The sequence below is a fragment of the Pelodiscus sinensis genome, chromosome 16, assembly GCF_049634645.1.
Source record: "Pelodiscus sinensis isolate JC-2024 chromosome 16, ASM4963464v1, whole genome shotgun sequence".
In the NCBI taxonomy this organism is placed as follows: Eukaryota; Metazoa; Chordata; order Testudines; family Trionychidae; genus Pelodiscus; species Pelodiscus sinensis.
The window spans coordinates 3,042,312-3,063,102 of NC_134726.1; the positions used below are offsets into that span (position 1 = coordinate 3,042,312).

Sequence of the window (20,791 nt, forward strand, 5' to 3'; positions counted from 1 at the left end):
GCCCTGCACATCATCAATGGGAACTTTCCCTACCAGCCCCTCCTGCTTTCCATGGACATGAGTTGGAGGGACAGACAAGGATGGGGCAGGAGGATCCCCCTGGATCACATCACGCTGCTTTTGTGTATTCTGCACACACGCCCCTGGGAGCGAAGGACAATGCTCGGGACTTACTCCAGGGTGGTGAGGCTGTGGTTCACTTGCAGCGCTTCGGCCAAGGCTACGGAGCCGGTGTCCCCCACGCAGTTACTGGAGAGTCTGCGGCCAAGGAAAGGAAGATCAGCCGCCGGCAGGTGCGAAATCGCAGCCAGCATCCTAGCAGCAGCAGATCCCGATCGCCCCCCTGTACACCCTTTGTGGGGGGCCGTGCGGTGTCCTCCCAGTGGGCAAAGCGAGTGTCCGGCGGCGCCGTCCCACGGCTGAGCGGTATGTCTGGGGGCACGGCTGCGGTGCGGTGACGTCCAGCCCACGGTATTAACATCACAGTGAACGTGGCCGGACTGTGCCCGTCCAATGGGCATTCGGAGGGTCCCCTTCACACAGATCTCCCCCTCTCCCCCGCAGACCTGGCTCCCACAGGCCCACTGAGGCACGCGGGAGGATGGGGCAGGCCCTGGGTTCTCTGGAGTAGGGTGGCTACTCACCTGACCCTGGAATACCAGAAATCCTGGTCCTTCCAGGAGCTGTGACCCCGCCCCGCCCCTGCTGACAAGATGGGGCGTGTGATGTCACACTGCCCGGGCGGGGCCATTTTTAAATGCCGGGGGTGCTGAGCAGCATCTCCCATCCAGTACTGGAGCAAACCACGCCTGGTTTAGGCCCAGTTCCAGACAGGCACCTCTGCGGGGGGGCAGATCTTCCCCGCCATGGGCCCCATAGAGATCCCCCCGGAACTGCAATGCAGGCAGCTGCCCCCTCTGCAGTGGGAGCCCCCCGACACGCAGGAAGCCAGGCTCAGGCCGCAGAGCCACAGCCAGATGCCCTGCGCCCGCGCCCGTGTCCAGCCCAGACACGCAGCCTCAGGGAAGCCAGGGCGGTCGGCCGCGAGCGGGGCTCAGCCCCTGGCCTCCCGATGGACAATGCCCAGGGCGCCCCGTAGGGTTTCCCGTCCCGACTGGCTGTTCCCAGGACCCCAGCCGCACGCGAAGCACAGGCCTTGCCCCCCCCACAGGGAGTGAGGTCGGCATGACTCCAACGTCCCTGCGGATCCGCCAGAGGGCACGTCGCACGGAGACGCTGCCGAGGACAAAGCGCTCCCCCCGCTCACGGAAGGATCCCTGCCCCCCAGCACATACAGCAGCCTCCGAGCCCGGGCATGTGGGGCAGCTTCTGCCATTCTGAGCCACCAGCCTGTTCCTCCAGGAGAAACCCCGCTGGTGTCAGCGGGACGGGCCCGGGCGAGGTCTGCCCTTTGTGTGTGTCAGTCCCCAGGGGGCTCGGGAGGGACCCCCTGGCCTCCTACCCGCCGAGCATGTGACCGCCCCTCAGCCCTTACATCAGCTCCCGGAGACTCCTGTTCTGCTTCAGCGCCTCTGCGATGTGCCGCGCACCGGGGGGCCCAATGGCGTTCTTCTGCAGGCTGTGCGGAGACACAACCACCCCTGAGCTGAGACAGGGTCAGCCGGCACCCATAACGCGCTCCCTGGCTTCCCCCTGAGCATCCCTGCCTCTGCTGGCGGGCACCGCGGCCCGGCCCCCTTCACGCGGCCAGCTCCGGGCACCCCTCCGCCCCGTCTCCTGTCATGCTCTAGCCCCGGTGCTCCACGTCTCAGCGGGTGGCTGCCCCGGGCAGGGGGGTCCATCGGCGCGGAGGCCGGCTGGCTGACGTTAGGAGCCGTTACCATGTCGACAGCTCAGGCCTCGCCCGACATCACTCTCTGGGACGCGCCTCTTGGGCCTGGCCCGAACCCCAGGCCTGCTGTGTAGGCAGCACCCAGAGTCCTGCTGTGTAGGCAGCACCCAAAGGCGAGCGAAGCTACTTCTACTTCAGCCACGTGACTGACGCTGCCGAAGTTGCGAACGCCGTTCGACTTCAGCCCTGCGTGTCGACCTGCCCTCAGCGTCCGAGCAGACGCGGAAAAGGGTCAGACGGGGCCGAGGACAACGGCTCCTTCGGCCTGCGCTCTCAGCTGAAGGGGCGAGCAGCAGACTGCCCCTTGGCGGGCGGCTGTGCACAGGAGCAGACAGGACACCACCAGGGTGCAGAATCACTCACTGCAGAGTCGCCAGCTTGTGGTTGGTCAACAGGGCCTCTGCCAGGAATTTAACCCCTTCTTCCTTGATCGCGTTGTTCTGGAGGCTGCAGAGATAAACACCGCAATTACTGGGAGCGAGCAGGAGGCGGGCACAGGCCAGACCAGTGTCTCGCATTAGACGAGCCGGCTCCTGGAAGGCAGAGGCAACGGTGTAAAACAACCCCCCTGCACCTGAGCTTCCTGGCTGGATCTTGTCTCCCCTCTGGCTCTGCCTTTTGGGGCTGTCTCCTGCCCCCATGAGCAGCCTGCCTCTTTCCGGAGCCTCTTGCCCTTTCCCCGTGTAAAGGGCCGGGTTGTGTACACCCCCCAGTCTCCTCCACACGCCTACCAGCCCCTGCAGGGCTCAGCCTGCCCCAGATCCAGCAGTGCCCCCATAGAAACGCCGACATCCTCCGCCCGTCACCGATCTGACCCTTCCCGGGGCCGATTCACAGAGAAGAGAGGTAGTGGAGAAAACCCGAGAGACAACGCAGACGCTGCCGTGCCCCTCCCCGCGGGAGAGCCTCCAAGTAGCACTCAGCAAAGGCCGCCAGCGATCTCTGCCCTTCCAGCCCAGTGCGGGACGGGTGTTTCTAACGGCGGGAGAGGCCTTTGGACAGGACGCCATGAACCACGGCATCGCTGCAAAGGGCGAGCCGCCTCGGCTGGGCACCGGGAGAGAACTGACCCCGGCCCTGTCTCGGGTCCCCGGTCAAATGAAGATGGAGTGTCGGGTGTTGTCTGACTGCCTGACCTGGGATACAGGCAGCGGGTTACTGCCCACGATCCTTCTGCTCGAGTCGTTTTAGCATCGGCTGCCCAGGGAGAAGAAGCCGGGTCAGCCCCCCTCGGCCGTCTCTCCCACCTGGAATTGGGCCCGTAAGCAATCTGCTGTCAGGAGCAGGGAAACCCACAGCACTTACGTGAGAGACAGCAGGACTTGGTTGATTTTCAGCGCGTCGGCCAGGGCCTTGGCCCCCTTGGGCCCGATGGCGTTACTGCGAAGGCTGGGGGAGGGCCAGCGGGGACAGGGAGAGATAGAAACGCTAACGTTAGAAAATCGAGACAAGAACAACACTGGTCTGACGAGAGCGTTACGGGCGAACGTTCATTGTGAACCTTGATCCTCCCCACCGGGGGGGCGCAGCCTCTGGAACCGGAAGGCAGGTGCCTTTCGAGAGGCTTGCTAGATCCTCCTGGGAGGACAAAGCCACCTGCCCCCGGGCCACAGACAGACAGCGAAGGGCAGACGGGCCCCACCCCTGTGATCGTGTAGCGACCTCCTGCAGAGCATGGGCCAGAGTCCCTCGCTGACCAGAGCTCAGCTTGTGGAAACCAGCCTGCCTTGGCTGGAAACTTGCCCGTGAGGGAGAATCCACCCACCGCGTGGCAGGTCGTGCCAATGGTTAATTACCCCGTCCGATCCTGGCGGGGGACCTTGCTCCGCTCGGGAGCCGACTGTCAGCTCAGTTTCCCAGGTCGGTATTACTGCCTGACCAGGTCACCCCTTTGCCTTCTCCTCGTTAAGCTAATCAGAGCCAGGAGCTTCGTCTGTCCCAGGGAGGCAGTTTTGCCAGGCCTACAATCCTCTCTGTGGCTCGTCTCGGAGCCCTCTCCAACTTATCCCCTCCCTTCTTGGGCTGGGGAGCCCAGAGCTGGGCTCTCTTCCAGCACTGGGAGCACCCGTGGCCTGTCTGTGTCTACAGACCCATTAGCCCTTCCGGCCACGGCAGCTGACCACCCACCACGCGGCCCAGGCTGGGTCAGGTCACTGCTCCCAGGCTGGATCCCCCGCTGGTAGGGCACCCTGCGCCCCGTGTGCCTCGGCGTGGAGCTTTGCAGGGAACAGCTGAGGCCATGTCACCCACGTTTGGGATCCCCCGGCTATTCTGCATCCCAGCGGCTCTGGAGCCGGGGTTGGAGCAGCGAGGGTTCTTCATGCCAAGGAAGGAACCAGCCAGCCCCTGACATTGGCTCCATAAGTAACTTGTTGGGGTCCCTCATTTGGACTCTGTCACGGGTCGTTCTCCACGCCGGGGCCAGGGCAGGTGACAAGGCGTCCCCGGCACATGTAATACACTAGCCGATTGCTAGACGCTCCAGGCTGCCACATGCATTCCCACGTCACCAGGGCCTGCTCGCGGGGCCACTGAAGGCAACTGCAAGATGCGCATTGCCTTCCCCAGACAGCGGGTCAGGCCACCAGCAAACCAGGAACCAGTTTTGCCTACGTACACCCAGGCGTTTTTGGGGTGGACTCTGCTCTGCCTGTCACACTCACTATGGGATGCTTTGGGGGGCCGCAGAGCGGCTCTGATGGGAACGTGCAGAGGCCACGCTACGAAGACTCTTGAAATCTGGTCTGCTCGCTCATTCGGACACGAGGGAAGCAGGGAAGGGATTTCGCCTGGGGGTTTTCCCACCAGCGGCCATGGCATGAGCCTCACTCACTGCACGTCAGCCGCTCAGGCGCTTTGGGGTTGGAATCGTTGAAATCTGGTGACAGCAGATCTGAGAAAGCGGAAAGGGGCCTGCGGATGGACATTTCCATCTGGAACCCTACAACGGGGACATTCCTCCCCTTTGGAAGTGACCACGCACGGTAGCAGCCATCTTCCAGTGCGGAGAAATTCGGGTCAGTGGGCGTCACCCGTTTGGTTTCAGCCATTTTCGGGACGGAAACCGCGGCCGGCGCGCGAGTGCTCTACAGGCGCCCACGGGTGCCCACAGGCCACACGGCGTCAGACGAGAAACACCCGGAACTTACTCGAGTACCATCAGGCTCCTGTTGACCATCAGGGATCGGGCGAGGGCTTTGGCCCCTTTGTTACCGATCTGGTTCTCAGCCAGGCTGCCCAGGAAGAGAAACCGGAGTTAGCCGTGAGCCAAAGAGCAAACCGAGCCCCTGGCCTGCTGCCTCCCTCCAAGCCCCTGCTCAAGTACAACTCCACTCAATCCTTGAGTCCTTTGCAGCCTGAGGGCTTAGCCAGGCAGAGTGCTCACTGCTCGGAGACCTGCCTGGACGGGGATCCCACGGCCCAGCCTGTCCACAGCTGCTCTGCTGGGCCCGAGGAGGGCAGCGGGAAGGTGCCGCACCGCGCCGGGACCGGCAGTGACATGTCACAGGCTCAGACACGGCCACTACCTGGGCCCGACGGCATCGTTCCAAAGAGTCCATCGTGAGCCACCAGTCTGACCTCCTGCCCGTCACAGGCCACAGACCCCCTGCCCCCGCCGGCAACAGACCCCTCGGCTCAGGCTGTATCACTGAGGTCCTCAACAATCGCCCCCGACACCAGGCCCCTCGCCCCCCGACACCAGGCCCCTCGCCCCCCACACACCAGGCCCCTCGCCCCCCGACACCAGGCCCCTCGCCCCCCACACACCAGGCACCTCGCCCCCCGACACCAGGTCCCTCGCTCCCCAGACACTAGGACCTTCATCCCCCAGACACCAAGACCCTCACCCCCCGACACCAGGCCCCTCGCCCCCCACACACCAGGCCCCTCGCCCCCCGACACCAGGCCCCTCGCCCCCCACACACCAGGCCCCTTGCCCCCCGACACACCAGGCCCCTCGCCCCCCACACACCAGGCCCCTCGCCCCCCGACACCAGGCCCCTCGCCCCCCACACACCAGGCACCTCGCCCCCCGACACCAGGTCCCTCGCTCCCCAGACACTAGGACCTTCATCCCCCAGACACCAAGACCCTCACCCCCCGACACCAGGCCCCTCGCCCCCCACACACCAGGCCCCTCGCCCCCCGGCACCAGGCCCCTCGCCCCCCACACACCAGGCCCCTTGCCCCCCGACACACCAGGCCCCTCGCCCCCCACACACCAGGCACCTCGCCCCCCGACACCAGGCCCCTCGCTCCCCAGACACTAGGACCTTCATCCCCCAGACACCAAGACCCTCACCCCCCGACACCAGGCCCCTCGCCCCCCAAAGGCACCAGGCCCCTCGCCCCCCAAATGCACCAGGCCCCTCGGCCCCTGACACCAGGCCCCTCGCCCCCCAGACACGAGGCCCCTCGCCCCCCAGACACGAGGCCCCTCACCCCCCACACACCAGCCCCCTCGGCCCCCACACACCAGCCCCCTCGGCCCCCGACACCAGGCCCCTCGGCCCCCGACACCAGGCCCCTCGCCCCCCAAAGGCACCAGGCCCCTCGGCCCCAGACACCAGGCCGTTCGCCCCCCGACACCAGGCCCCCCGCCCCCCACACACCAGGCCCCTCGGCCCCCACACGCCAGGCCCCTCGGCCCCAGACACCAGGCCCCTCGCCCTCGCGTCTGCCAGCCCGTACCTCATCTTTTGAATCTGACAATCCTTCACGCTCAGCACGCTCCCCAGCAGCTCCATCACATTGTCCTTAAACTTGTTGTTGTCCAGCCTGGCCAGCAGGGAAGCAGAAGAGGTGGCTGAGAACAAGGCGCGTTGCTCGTGGGCAGCGCAGGAGAAAACGCTCCTTGCGAGCGGCCCGCGCGAGAGCTCGCAGAAGAACCTGAGCGGTGGCGCGTCCATGTGCAGGAGCTCACAGAGCGGCCTCCGCCAGGGGCAGGATGCCCCCGGAGATGCTACCTCCACCCACCCCCCAGCAATGAGCGCCAGGGCGCTGCTGCCCCTGGCTGGGAACGCGCGAGGGGGCTGCTCTCCCGGGATAACCTCATCACACCAGCCTCCCGGGATTCCTGCAGGAGGCGCCGCTCTTCCTCTTCCCTTGCACCAACACCACATTTCAGCGCCCTGGGCTCCTCCCGGGAAGGGCACTATCGGAGCACGAAGCCTGTTCCCGTACAGCGAGACCAGTCTCTGCGCGGCCTCCTGGACGAGTCGTGGAGGCTGGCACCAGGTTATCGCTCCCACGGGCCAGGTATGCCCAACCCTCCCAGGCACTGTGCTGGAGCCAGGCCAGTCCTGGCCAGCTGGACGTACTAAGTCTGACATTAGGGGCAGCGACTGGGGAGGTCTATCCAAGGCGGGGCTAGATCGCTCCAGGGACTGTGAGTGGAAGGCAAAATCTTCTACCCATGAGCTGCCCCAGCCAGCCCAGCAATACCCGACCGTCTTTCAAGGCCTGTCCAGTTGGCCAGTGGGAAAGGAGAGGGGTCCCAAGTCCACGCCCTAGGGGAGAAGTGTAATACAATGCTGAGTCCTGCCAGGAGGCAGGGGTGGGGACTAGATGCCCTCTCCAGGTCCCTGCCAGTCCCCTGAGTCTATTCTCTCACCCCTCAGCCCATCACATTGACACCGTTCCGATAACGTCGGCAGAGAGGCCAAGCACTGTAAAGTGAAAGCGACTGACTTAGCCGCTGCTCCTCAGAGCTGAAGGTACCAGCGTGAGAGTAGCCCAGGTAAACCCGCCTTCTCCTCTCTACCAGCCCAGAAAGCAAAAACCCCAACTCCAGGCTCTCTAGTCTCTTGAGAGGCCCCCACAAATCAATACTGGCAGATCTCAGACCTTTTTTATACTTACCTGGAAGGTTGAATTAAGATACGCAACTCCAGCTACCTTTGTTGCATAGCTGGAGTCGACATTCCCTAATTCAACTTTCCACAGCGGGAGGTTGACAGGAGCAAACATTCCCGCCGACTTCCCTTCCTCCTTGCGAATGGAGGAGCATGGCATCAACGGGGGCACCTTCAGCATTCGATTGAGCAGGTCTTTACTAGACCCGCTAAATCAAACTCCAGAAAATCAACCACCACAGCATCAATCTTCCCGGTAGTGGAGACATGGCCTCAGAAAGCTCATCAGCCACTGATACAGAGAGAAGAGCAATCACAGCGTGATGTTTGGCATCTCATCGCTGCCACTTTCCCTTCTCCAGCCCTCTCACCCAGAGAGCACAAGGCACTTTGAATCTATTGAGCTTACAGACCAAAAGGAACCATCACGACCCTCTAGTCGGACCTCCTGCACATTATAGAACACAGCCCCTCACCCACCCACTCCTGCAGGAGACCCTGGATTAATCAACCCTCCCACCATGCCTGTGAAACGGGTAGTATACTGTCCCCTTTACAAGTGGAGAAAGTGAGGCACAGAGCTGGACTGACTTGCCCAAGGACAGTGGCAGAGGTGAAAATAGAACTGTAGACTCACTGGACTGGGAGGGACCTTGATAGGCCTTCTACTGCTGTCCCCAGGACTAGAAGCCCCAAGAGTTTTGACTTTCAGCCCCCAGCTCTGAACACGACACACATTGCGTGACTATCCCACGGCCAACCTCTGAGTAGATTTCACTTTGCAGGACAGCCATCCACTCAGCCGCTTTCCACTGTGCATCCCAGGTGAGTGGACACACTCCACTTGCCTCCCCGAGACGTTAGTCTGACTTACCGGAGGTTGCTGCAGAAGAGGAGCTGGGAGAGCAGACTTTTGCAGATATTGTAGGTGAGGCAGTTGGAGAGGTTGGTCTCCTCCATGCACACCTCTGAGACCTGCAGGAGATAAGCCAAGGCCGAGCAATTCACTGGGGTTAGCATCCCGGCTAAACTCTCGGTTTTCAGCGCTTCCTCCACAGACTTGGCCAGCTCCATGTGCTGCACTTCATACAGGCACTGCATGATGTTCACAGTCCTGGAGGAGATGACGTAGTCGGTGTTCAGGCAGCTCTGCAGGAAGCTGACCACGTGGCCTCGGAAGCTGGTGTGCTCATCCTTCACCACGAGCCACCCGGCCAGCAATCGGTTCACCTGTGGCGAGAGAAGGCCAGAGAGAAAGCGCACAAAGAGATCCAGCTGCCCCTGCTCCACCTGCAGCGATCTCTGGACGGCGTTCTTAAAGTGATTGAGGAAGCCAAACTTGGGCCAGGACATGCCGCTCTCCGTGAAGAGGTCAAACATGGCTCGCTTGGCCGACACGTAGTAATAAGTGGCGGCCAAAAACTCCTGGAGGGTCAAGTGGGAGAAGTAGTAGACGGAGGAGACCTGCGTCTCTTCCTTGAGTAACAGCCGATTGCCCGGGCTGCTTTGTAGTGACGAGAGGTCTAGGCCGTAGGCTTTCATGTCCTGTTCAGAAAACACGTACTTTCTCTTGAGCAGACCATAAAATGCCAAGCGACCCAAGTTACCGACAAGTTTCTTGCTGCTGTTTGTAGCTTGCTCTATCCTGGGAGTCTCTTTCTGCTTCTCCTGCCAATCACTGCTCAGTGCCATTTTAAAGTAATAGGAGTAGACTTCGGACAAGGTCTTAGGAGCAGCTGGCATTTCCTGGGATTGATCAGTGCTGTTCTTTAGGAAATAGCCCAGGGAGAAGCCCGATATCCAGCAAAAGGCAGGAACTGTACACATTGTGTACAAAGATCTGTTCGCCTTGAGATGAGCCAAGACTTGACTGGATAAGTCTTTGTTCTCAAGAAACATCTGGTCCAAGAAGTCCTTGATCTCCACCGCTCCAAAACCTCGTATTTCTGTCATCCGGTCAACGAGGCCACCTGGAATCTGGCTGGCGGCTGTGGGCCGTGAAGTGACCCAAATTGAAGCTTCCTGGAACAGGTTGCCACGGATAATATTGGTGATCAGGCTATCCACTTGAATCTCCTTTTTGGGGTCCGTGCAAACGACTGTGTTGGAAAAATCTAAAGGAGTCTTAAACTCGTCCAAGCCGTCCAGAATCAGTAACGTCCGGACCGTGCCACTAAAAATGAAGCTGGGTTCTGTGATGTGAGGGAACACCGACCGGATGAGCCGCTCAGCAGAGAGTTTCTCGTAAGCGTTCAGTTCCCGGAAGGCGAGAGGCAGCACAAAGACGATATCCTGGTTGAGCTCCCCTTTGGCCCACATGCAGACAAACAGTTTCACCAAGGTGCTTTTGCCAATCCCGGCCACGCCCACAGTCACAGAGATGCGGGGAGGAATGCTGACCTTAGTCAGTGGCAGGAAGAGTTTCTCCAGAGGGATTTGCTTGGAGACGTTTCTCATGCCTTTGGTGGCCTCGATCTGCACGACATCATGCTCTTTCTGCTGAATATCGGTCAAGCCTTCCACCAGCAGAAGGTTGGTGAGCCTCTCCAGCCGGCCAGGTTCCACGCCCGCTCCGTAGCGATTCTGGAGACTCTCCAAATGCCTTTGCACCATCGGGTCTGTGGAGAGAGAAGCAAAACTGGTCAAGAGAGACAACGACCACCAGCATCAACAACGGGCACAGCCGGACTTTTTCTCGTTTTTGCTGGCATTTCTGGAGGCCAGGAAAGTGAGTATGAAAACCTGCTACCAAGGGGGAGGGTGGTAGGGGCTGTGGACGGGACGGCGAGGGTGCAGTCTCCTGCCCTGACGTGCAGTCAGACATGCCACCAGCTGCCCAAAAGGAGGGGCTGGAACTGCTCTGGCGGCTGGCTGGCCCCACTTGGTCGAATAACGTTTTGACTGAATGTCAGGGCAGGAGACAGCACCTACCATTGACTCACGGTACTTAGAGCCGCCCCTGAGTATGACTGTCCCCCGGCAGGTGCTGTCGGACTTCGTCCAGGCTAGTTTTACACGTTTCCTAATGAAGCTGAAAAAGCCCGAAGTGGCAAATCTGTGTCCATTAGCAAGACGTTCGTTCGCCAGGGAAGGGCTCTGGTAGCCACGCTAGCCCCTCGCTCTGCAGGCCAGTTGCTCACAGTGTCGCTCGCGTGAGACACGGGCCAGCCCACGTTCAGCTACCAACCTCTGCACAAGGTCCCCACTCAGTCTCCTCCCCAGACAGATGCCACTTGGAGGCGTCCACGTGAGCCTGGGTTTGTAGGAGTGCAGTTCCACTAACGGCTGGGCCCAGGGGTGGGTACGCTGGAACGCCCTTAGGAGTGTGACCGAGCCTACAGACGGACGTGCTCATTGAAGTAGAAGGGAATTAATGTACCTCGTCGTACACCCTTTCCTCTTAGCTGCTTCCTTGCTAGAAAATCTTGGCCAAATTCAGGGGAGAGGGCTGCAAACGACAGGGCAGCGAATGGATCGCTCAGTCGTTTGAAGACTTTGTCTACACTGGAAAGGGTTGACTAGTTATGGCAAAGGCTAGATGGACACACTTCAGACATCGGGAAGGGTAACACACATAAACTGGTAGGGGAACATTTTAACCTCTCTTCAGTAATGGATTTAAAAGTAGCCGTCCTTCTACAACAGAATTTTATCACCCGATTACAGAGGGAGACAGCTGAACTAGAGTTCATTTACAAGCTCAACACTATCTTTTAGGCTAGAATAAAGATCTTAACTGGTCAACTCATTACAAAGACAGTTTCCTTAGCTTTGATATTCAAATCTCCACATCAAATGCTGTGAATGAGACACAAGTCTACCCTGATTAATTAGGTTCCTTAACATTGGTCCTAAAATTGACAGGTAATTGCTGTTGCTGTTATATAGACCCCAGATTCTGTAATCTCCACTCCAGCTCATCTGATGAAGTGGGTTTTACCCATGAAAGCTCATGACCTAAGACATCTATTAGGATCTGAGGGTCTGTCTACACTAGCCCCCTAGTTCGAACTAGGGAGGCTAATGTAGGCATTCGAAGTTGCAAATGAAGCCCGGGATTTAAATATCCCGGGCTTCATTTGCATCTTCCCAGGCGCCGCCATTTTTAAATGTCCCTTAGTCCGAACTCCGTGCCCGCAGCTACACGTGACACGGAGCAGGTAGTTCGAATTAGGATCTCTAATCCGAACTACCGTTACTCCTCGTGGCTTTTCTAGATTTGACTTCAACTGCTTCCCAAGCAAGGAACATGAAACAGACAAAAGCCGTCCTTTTACTGCAGGAGGAGTGTTTGCATTCAGACCTATGCTCGGGTGATACCGGTTAACAGTTTAAATTCATATGCGTGTGGACCATAAGGGAGTTTAGTGGCACCTAGTCCGTGGTGATGAAACATTAACGGGGCTGGAAGATGCACCTTGCACCAGATAAGACTTTCGCAGACTTGTTTAGCCTCAGCTGACAATGACTCCGGTTTGCCATTGCGTGGCTCACAGGAGCAGCCCCATGTGTGCACTGGTCGCCCCATGCTGGATTTCGGTCGGGAAGCCTGGGGTTGGGGGCTGTGGCGCTCAGGACACGGCCGTTACTTTTTCACTCTAGCACAAGCCTTCGTGTGTGGAGGCTGCGTGAGGCTGCCTTTCACTCGCGGCCCCTTCCCCGGAATGTTCCCGAGGGCTGCTATCCGCTATCGGCCAGGCAGCAGACCCTGGTCGCATTGTCCAAGCTCTCCCACAGGAAGCTGCATTTCAGAGTGGCCATTATTAAGCAGCCTTTCATACTTATTTATCCTGCTGAGGCGGCTGGAGAAACGAGGAGACAAACTGGGGTGTGCGCCAGGAGGCCAGGGGTTCACACTAGAGCGCAGCTGATCTAACGTACATCTCAGGCAAGTCACTTCCTCGCAGCGCCTGGAGAGGTCGTGGAACCTGGGACTGGGAGTATCTCAGTGTCCCTGGCTAGCTGCCTTCCTCCAAGGGGGTCCCCAGGGTGCCCCTGGCTCAGTGGATGGTACGGGTACACCCTCCCGTGCTGACGGGTGGGCCCACACGCAGACTTTTCATGGCACACCTGCTCTCAGCCAGGAGACCGAGAAGAGCATCTCCTACCATAGACGGTGATGTGGAGATACAGCTGGGAGTTGGTTGTCTCTAGGTAGGTCTGCAGGGACTGGGAGGCGTGGCTGCCCTTCCCAGCCAGGAGATCCATCACCGCCTTGACCTGCTCCGACAGGGAGCTCGCCTCCTGCACCTGGCCTGCCTCCTCAGCGCTCAGCAGGTCCAGCTTCCGCATGTAGCAGATGATTTCCCCCAGGAGCTGCGGCGAGATGCACCTCACCAGCTGCTTCCGGTAGCGGTTGATCCAGACCCCTGGGAGGGAGAGAAGGGGGGAGCAATGAGCATGAGGAGTCCCTGACGGGAACCGGGCCTGCCACGTGCTCCGGACATGTTGCTCAGAAGGGTGAGAGGCGAGTTTCTCGGAGATCACGCGGCTGGGGCAAGGCCGTCTCTGTACAGACTATAACGGACAGAACGAGCTGCCCAGGAAGGGAATACGCAGGGAGATAACACTGGGCCTGACAAGCTCTGTCCAAACCAGGCACTAGGCTGAAGCCATCGGGCGCCAGCGGGAGAACCCCAAACCAAGTCCAGGACCAGCTGAGCTACCACGCTCCTGCCCCACTGTTTCTGCTTCCTCCATTAGAAGACACATTCCAGGGACAAATGCATGGGAGACAAGCCAGCCCCTCCCTGGAAGGAGAAAGGTTGAGCAGAAAATCTTGAGAGATGCAAATTCTGCCCATCGGATCTGGGCAAATCAGTTTCAGCCAATGTCAGCTTTCACCAAATACTCACATCGCACTCAAGCCCTTTCTGGGCACCTGTGCATGGCCTGGATTGGGCCAAAAGCCAACATACCAGTGCGTGATGTGCGCGGGGAGAGCCCCGGCACATCAGTTATGACAGTAAATGGCTTGGTAAGCCCTGCCCCCTTTCACTCCAAAGAGAGCACCGCGAGGAGCATTCCGCAAAGATTTCCTCCCCAGTGACGACGCGAAGCACCAGAAATCTTGCTAGGAAGTCTCATCTGCCTGGGATTTCCAACTCGTTTAAAAAACCTGATCAACTGGAGACACGTCGCCCAGTCTGACTGCCACCCCCATAGACGGAGTGGGTAGTCCTGCCTAGCTTTACCGTTGCCTAGAGACAAGGTGGGAGGGGCAAGAGTGTATTGGACAGGTGGCAAGAGGCAATTGGGGCTCCTCTTCAGGTCTGGGAAAGGAAGGACATGCCAGGCCCAGCGGTCACCACGTTTCCGGGTGGTTACGCTGGACAGTCAAGGGGTCTTCACCTCTCTGGCCGCGCTGCGAACGCCTCCTCCTTATTTCAGCTGCACGGGGGGTAAGGAACACGGGGCTCGCTGGGCATTTGGCTAGGGGAGGAGATGGCACCCACGCTAAGTCCCGGGGGACCAGCCTAATAGAAAGGGGCTCTGCAGCTGCCAGCGTCAACACGAGAAGACTTTAAAGCAGCGTCCTCGTGTCCGTGGCCAGTAACCCCGCTCCCCCGGGCTAAGCACTGCCCGATACCACGCAGGCCAGAGCGGAACAGAGGCTGCGACTCTGGTCCAGCCTGGGAGGGGTTCAGAATTGTTACACTGTGGCTCACCACGGCAATCCCCGGCAGCTGCCACCAGCGCTGCCCCCCGGCCCGGCCTGCGAGAGACCCCGAATCGTTACACACGCTCGCCCTTCGCCCCTGCTCACCTTCCATCGGGGGCTTTCCGCTGGCATTAGAGGCCTCGGGATCGGGCCTTCCTTCCGTCTGCAGTGTGACGGCTGGCGGGCAGACGCCTCTGGCTGCCCATTGACTCTGCCCGGCGTTGTCCTCTCAGGCCAGGCCCCAGCGAGGGCACATCACGCACGGCTCCCTCTGCGGCCGCTAGCCCTTCTCCATGGCTCTGAGGGAGGGAGAAGAAAGGCATCAGCAGCAGGGCGGTGGCCATCACCGCTCCACACCCGGCCCCGGGGCTTTTCCTCGCAGCCTGCTGGGAAACCACGAGGGGACGACCCGAGAAACCGGGAAACATTTCGCGACCCGAGAGGTTGCCCTGTCATGGTGCATGAGCTGCTTCTGGCGGAGACCAGCTTGTGCAGCCGAGAACCAGTGAGGCTGCTCTTGCAAGTGCCGTGTTCTGCTGAAAGCTTACACTGGACCCCCCAAGCCAGCTTTCAGTGCCTATGCCATCGCCCCAGTGCCAAGACTACAGTGCCTGCCTTGGCCAGACCTTGGGAAAAGCGATGGTGTTGCCAGCCCCGTTCCCAGTGCCGTCTGCAGAGTGCCCGCCCGCCCACCCACTCCGCACGCAGTGCTATGGAACCCTAGCTCCCTAGGCACTGTGGCCTGAGGAGAGCAAAGCAATCCCTTGCTCCTTCGTGGGGATTTGCCTCTTTTATGGAAAAGATGCAAAGCCAAAAACCTGGAACCGAGCTGCAAAGGGCCTCGCTCCGTTTTGAGCAGGTCAGATCAAAGCCTGCTGTCCCCTTTGTGGATTAGCCGCCAGCCCCGTCAGAGCTCTGTACTCGTTCTATTTTCAACTCCGCAACTGACTCCTGCTCCTGCTAGCGCACGCCTTCCCCTTCAGTGCTACAGCATCGCCGCCGAGTCGCCTGGCTTTGTGTGAAACTCAGGAACTTCCCGTGCAGCGGGAGATGGGAGGAAAGTCACTTAGCAGAGAGAAACGTCTCCTTTGAGACGCCAAAAGAAAACCTTTAGGCCCCTTTTGATCGCGAGTGGAGGTCTCTCTGCACAGATCCCTCCTCCAGAAAGAGGTGAAAACTGATGGGTGGGGCAATGTTCCCGCTAAGCTTTTCCATCCACGTGCAGGATAAAACATTCCCGCAGAACTTGGACAAATCGCCCTTTTCCAACGAAAACGTGTTCCCGCCAAAAATTCCTGCCCACTCTAATGCCCATCCCCGAGTGGGGCTTTGGCTCCACGTCACAATTAAATAAATAATGGTCGTGAATGAGACTATTTGAACATTAACGGCGACTGAGGCTAAACACCACTGGCAGCCCTACCTTGGCATTCCAGTGCTTCAAGACAGGCCCACCTGCAATGCTGGATCCAAGGCCTGTCCATGCCAATACATACATGGGCACACACCCGCGGATACAAGTGTCTGTGATGGAGCACTTAGAATCTAGAAATCATGAGTGGTGTGGAGAGGGCCGATAAAGAAAAGTTATTTATTAGTTCCCATAATAGAAGAACTAGAAGACACCAAATGAAATTAATGGGTAGCAGGTTTAAAACTAATACAAGAAAGTTCTTCTTCACACAGCGTGTAGTCAACCTGTGGAACTCCTTGCCAGAGGAGGCTGTGAAGGCTAGGACTATAAAAGAGTTTAAAGAGAAGCTAGATAATTTCATGGAGGTTAGGTCCATAAAAGGCTATTAGCCAGGGGATAAAATGGTGTCCTTGGCCTCTGTTTACCAGAGGCTGGAGAGGGATGGCAGGAGACAAATCTCTTGATCATTGTCTTCGGTCCACCCTCTCTGGGGCACCTGGTGCTGGCCACTGTGGGCAGACAGGATACTGGGCTAGATGGACCTTTGGTCTGACCCAGTATGGCCGTTCTTATGTTCTTATGTAACTGGAGGGAGCCTCGAGAGGCCATCCAGTCCAGTCCCCTGCCCTCACAGCAGGACCAAGCACCATCTAGAGCATCCCTGACAGGTGTCTGTCCAACGTGCTCTGAAATATCTCCAGGGATGGAGTTTCCACAACCCCCCAAGGCAATTTATTCCAGTGTTTCACCACCCTGACAGGCAGGACGTTTTTCCTAATGTCCAACATAAACCTCTCTTGCTGCAGTTTAAGTCCACCGATCACCTGTTCTGTTCTTTCCCTCTGGGGCACCTGGCATTGGCTATTAGCAGACAGGATACCGGGCTAGACGGACCTTTGATCTCACCCAGTGTGGCCGTTCTTACATTCTCCTTTGCCGTTAGGAATTTCAAATTCAGCTCCAATTCATGGCCCAGGCCTCGGAGCTTGCATCAGAACGCCCTGACCTCAAGAGACTGCAGATGTGCACCCAATTCCAGATCAGACTGTGCTACTTGAGCCCATTTCCACGTCAGACACCTGGGGAGCGTCTGAACCCGAGGAAGAGCTCCAGTGCGGTTTGGTGCCAGGGCAGAGACGCATCAGTCCCGTGTTAACCCAGCCACTGGGATCCGACCCACCAAGGAATCGGTTCTTCCTTCTGGCTGTGTGGTGGCCAGTGTGTGATGCACGGTCCGGAGGCTCTTCCAGCACCCAGACTGCAGCATCCATGTCACATGCAATTGCACGTGTAGGCCACCCGCCCACAAACTGAAAAACACCCCCAGTCAACACAGCACCTGGGGCAGCCCAGAGCATCAACTGGTCTGTGGCAGGGGTGGCTCTTTGGCCATTAAAGTCTGGCTCACAGAGTCCATCTCCCCCATCCTCCAGCCACCAGACTGCAGGGGAGGGGGAGCTCAGGATCGCTGCCTTGCAGTAGTGGGGGGTAGGGACTTCTAGCCATCAGGACGGGGAGGGGGGGGCCTTGGGGTTTCAGCCCTGTGGGTTGCACCCGCCAGGGCCAGAGATTCAGCAGGAGTAGGGCTGATGTCCCGAACCCCATCAGGTGCCTCCTGTCTCTTGAACCCCTAAGGCCTGTCGTATGCAGCTGGGAAGGTCCATGTGCGTGGCCACCCCCGGCCTGTGGATCCATCTGCAAAAGGTAGCAGCACAGATTTGCTCCTTCTGCTCGTTCCCCAGGGCCCAGCATGTCTTGCTCGGTTTTGAACTCTGCACATTGCCAGGACGACCAGAGAAGACGCCCCGATCTTCTCTGCCTCTGAGTCAGGAGTTCCTGCAAATACCACAGCTCGCGCCAGCCCCAGCCCCAGCAGGGAGATTAGCAGGCTGCCCAGGCACGCGACTGCCCCGCCAGCGCGACTGCGCCCTTACGCCGGGCCGCGGGCTGTGCCAAGAGCTGAAGTGGCACATTTGTACCCAGCGCAGCTCACCGAGCGCACACAGTATCACAGGCTGCGCGTCAGGGCGCCGCCGGGGGCCTCGAACGCGCTGTGGCGGCTGCAGCATGTCTCCTAAGACCCGCGCACTGGAGAGCTTCTGTAAAGCTAAATGTGGCAGAAGCCACAAGACAGGAAAGAAATAGCTGCCGAGATGTCGTCTCTCCCCCGGAAGCACACGGGAACCTTCTCACCAGCACTGCCTGCTGCGTGGCGGAGGGGTGCCGTGGCCCTCGCCAGACCTACTTTCTCCAAAGCCCCAGGTAGAAGCATTTCATTGCAACTCCTCCGGGGCACGGTATCCTTTTCCACCATGCTGGGGCATTGGTCCAGCACGGGGTGTAGCTACGGTTGGCAGGGCCCATCCAACCAGCACCCAGATGAGAGCCTTTGTGTAGGCCACGTCGAAGTCAGTTTCTTCACGTGGAATGTAAATGATTTGTGGTGTTGTCAGAGCTACCTGCCCTCCGTAAGTTGGGGGCTGTGGTCCCTGTAAGCAGAGTGCTTGGGCGGCCGCCCAGGAGAGACTCAAATGCTGCTCCACTGATCAGCAGAGCACCCACAGGTGGCAGCATGTGTTTCTATTGGTGGTGCACATCCACACACGCCGCGGTGCATGTAACACATTTTATTCTGCACATGGATGGCAAAAAGGAGAGGGACCATTGGTTGGGGCCCAGTCCCATTTCCATCCCTAGCTATGCCGCTTCATCGACAGCTGCTCAAAGCAGAGTTTCCAGATGGTTTAACCAAAAATACCGAACCCCCACCCAAAAAAAACCCCACTGGGGAAAAATTCTGTTGAGAAAAAAAGGGGGGAGACCAAAACTGTTGAGAAAAAAAAGGACCCTGAGAGTTATTAAGCAAATTAATTAATTACTTGATTAATTAATTAATCAATTAAAAAATCTCCCAGCATGGCCCCTTTAAGAAATGACTTTGAGGCTTTTTGGTCCTAACAGGCTGCTGTCAGTCATCAGCAATCTTGTCTCCCTGCTCCGGGCCAGACAGCTCCCCTGCAGAACCAATAAGCACCTGGGATTTTTGCCTCCTGGCTGGGAAAAAATCAGAAAATACTGGAGTGTCCGGGTCGACACCGGACACCTGGCAGCCCTGGCTCAGAGGGGAGCGTGAGGGCCTACACAACTACAGGCCTCCTCTGATGACTCTCCGATTCCGCCTCTTCTGGCCCAAGCCTACTGAATTGGCGAGACCCCGTGGCTGCGGGACGCTCATCACGGGCGGATGGCGAAGGCTGATAACCGGCTGATGCTTGGCCCGGGACGTCAGCGCTCATGATGGGACTTCCTGCTGAGCATGTTGGCTGCTCCCGGCCGCGCACACGGCGCCGTGGCTGCTTGTCGGCCACTGTTGGTCGGCCAGGAAGTGACACCATCTCTGCCTCCCGAGCGCGTCACTGCAGCCCTCTCTGGGGAGGCACGGGACTGCTCCTGGGCAGTGGAAGTGCGTGTGACAACTACCAGCCAAGTCCAACCCTCAGGTCAGGCCGACAGCACGGCCCACGCCGATGAGACGCTGAGCCAGGAGAGGCCTTCCCAGGACCATCCCCGGGGACGGGGGGCTGGAAGCCGGGTAAAAGAGCAGGAGGAAGAAACAAAGCAACCCCCTCCCCCCCCCGCCCCGAGGCGTACGTGGGAGCGGCAGCGGCTGTGATACGATGACCGTGTGGGGTGGGGTCGGTGCCCTCGTTCGTGGCTGCAGAGCTGAGACACCACAGAGGCACACACCGTGAATACTGTGCACTGTTGTGGTTACCCCATCTCAAAAAAGGTTGCTCAGAACTGGATGAGGTACAGAGAAAAGCAACAAATGCTGGGGGGGGGGGGAGGGATGGAACAGCTTCTACGTGAGGAGAGATGAACAAAGGAGAAATGGACACAAGTCAGACCCCAGAAACGCCAACACACCGAAACCTGCCCGGGCACTCAGTCATGGGTTTCAAAGCAGCCCTTCTTCTACAAAGGGATGTCACCAGCCAGCTACAGAGAGACTCTGCAGAACTGGAATTCATCTACAAATCTGACTCCGTTACCCTGGGCTTGAACAAAGACATTCACTGGTTAATGCACTACAAAGCCAATTTCCCCTGCTATTACATGCAAATATATATGCAAATATATGCAAATAGCTTCTTTCACACTGATGGGCATGAATACAAAGATTAACCCTTAAGCTGCAGCGCCGGACCCAAACGTGGCCCGTGGGAGACAGTCAGCACCTCTCAGGCTCTGTATCCAGTGCTTCCCACAATGCCCCGGCACTCCTGGCACCTCCTCCCTGGGGGCTAGAAACTCTGACACCCTGAACCCAGCTGCGCCAGCCAGCCCGTCTGCTTGTATCTTTCAGTGCTCACCCCGCCATTGTGGAGCGTGTTCCCAGTGGAGGCCACGTTCCAAGGATCCCGCCCCCGGGCCACGTGCTGAGCCCCACGTAAACCCAAACCACACTGAGGGCCACAAACAAACAGGCCGCGGGCTGCATGTGGCCAGCGAGTAGCCCTGAAGGTGTCACAGGACTACTTGTTTTTAAAGTTACAGAGTAACACGGACCGCTCTATGAGTGGGACTACTCAGCGTGGACAAGAGATGACAAGGTGGGGAGGGATGTGGCAGGGGTCTGTACAATCATGACTGGTGTTGAGACAAGGAACGAGGAAGTGTTATTTGCCCCTTCACATCACAGAACACCAGGGGTCACCGATGAAATTAACAGGCCAAGGGAAGCATTTCTTCCCATGACGCACAGACCACCTATGGAACTCGTTGCCAGGGGACGCTGTGAAGGCCATACGCATAATGGGATTAAAAACAGACCAAGGTAAGTTCCCGGAGGACAGGGCCCTCAAAGCCAAGCTGGGCAGGGATGTTACCCCATGTTCTGGGTGTCCTGAGCCGTTAGCTTCTGGCGGTTAGAAGGGATGACAGAGGTGGATCATTCAGTAACTGCCTTTTGAAACACCTGGTATTGGTCATGGTCAGAGACAGGATCC

General features: G+C 58.6%; 1 protein-coding gene across 2 annotated transcripts in view; it reads right to left on the bottom strand.

Annotated features, from left to right (window-relative positions):
• Positions 1-20,791, bottom strand: part of NLRC3 (NLR family CARD domain containing 3) — a 43,010-nt gene that overhangs the window by 12,882 nt on the left and 9,337 nt on the right. For both annotated transcript variants that reach the window (XM_075899081.1, XM_075899082.1), the window contains exons 2-10: positions 14,474-14,667; positions 12,816-13,076; positions 8,582-10,325; positions 6,545-6,631; positions 5,002-5,085; positions 3,158-3,241; positions 2,216-2,299; positions 1,496-1,579; positions 175-258 (exon numbers count right to left, since the gene is read on the bottom strand). In XM_075899081.1, coding sequence (XP_075755196.1) covers positions 175-258; positions 1,496-1,579; positions 2,216-2,299; positions 3,158-3,241; positions 5,002-5,085; positions 6,545-6,631; positions 8,582-10,325; positions 12,816-13,076; positions 14,474-14,480 — 2,519 coding nt within the window. In that variant the 5' untranslated portion in view covers positions 14,481-14,667. The remainder of the gene's footprint in view (positions 1-174; positions 259-1,495; positions 1,580-2,215; positions 2,300-3,157; positions 3,242-5,001; positions 5,086-6,544; positions 6,632-8,581; positions 10,326-12,815; positions 13,077-14,473; positions 14,668-20,791) is intronic.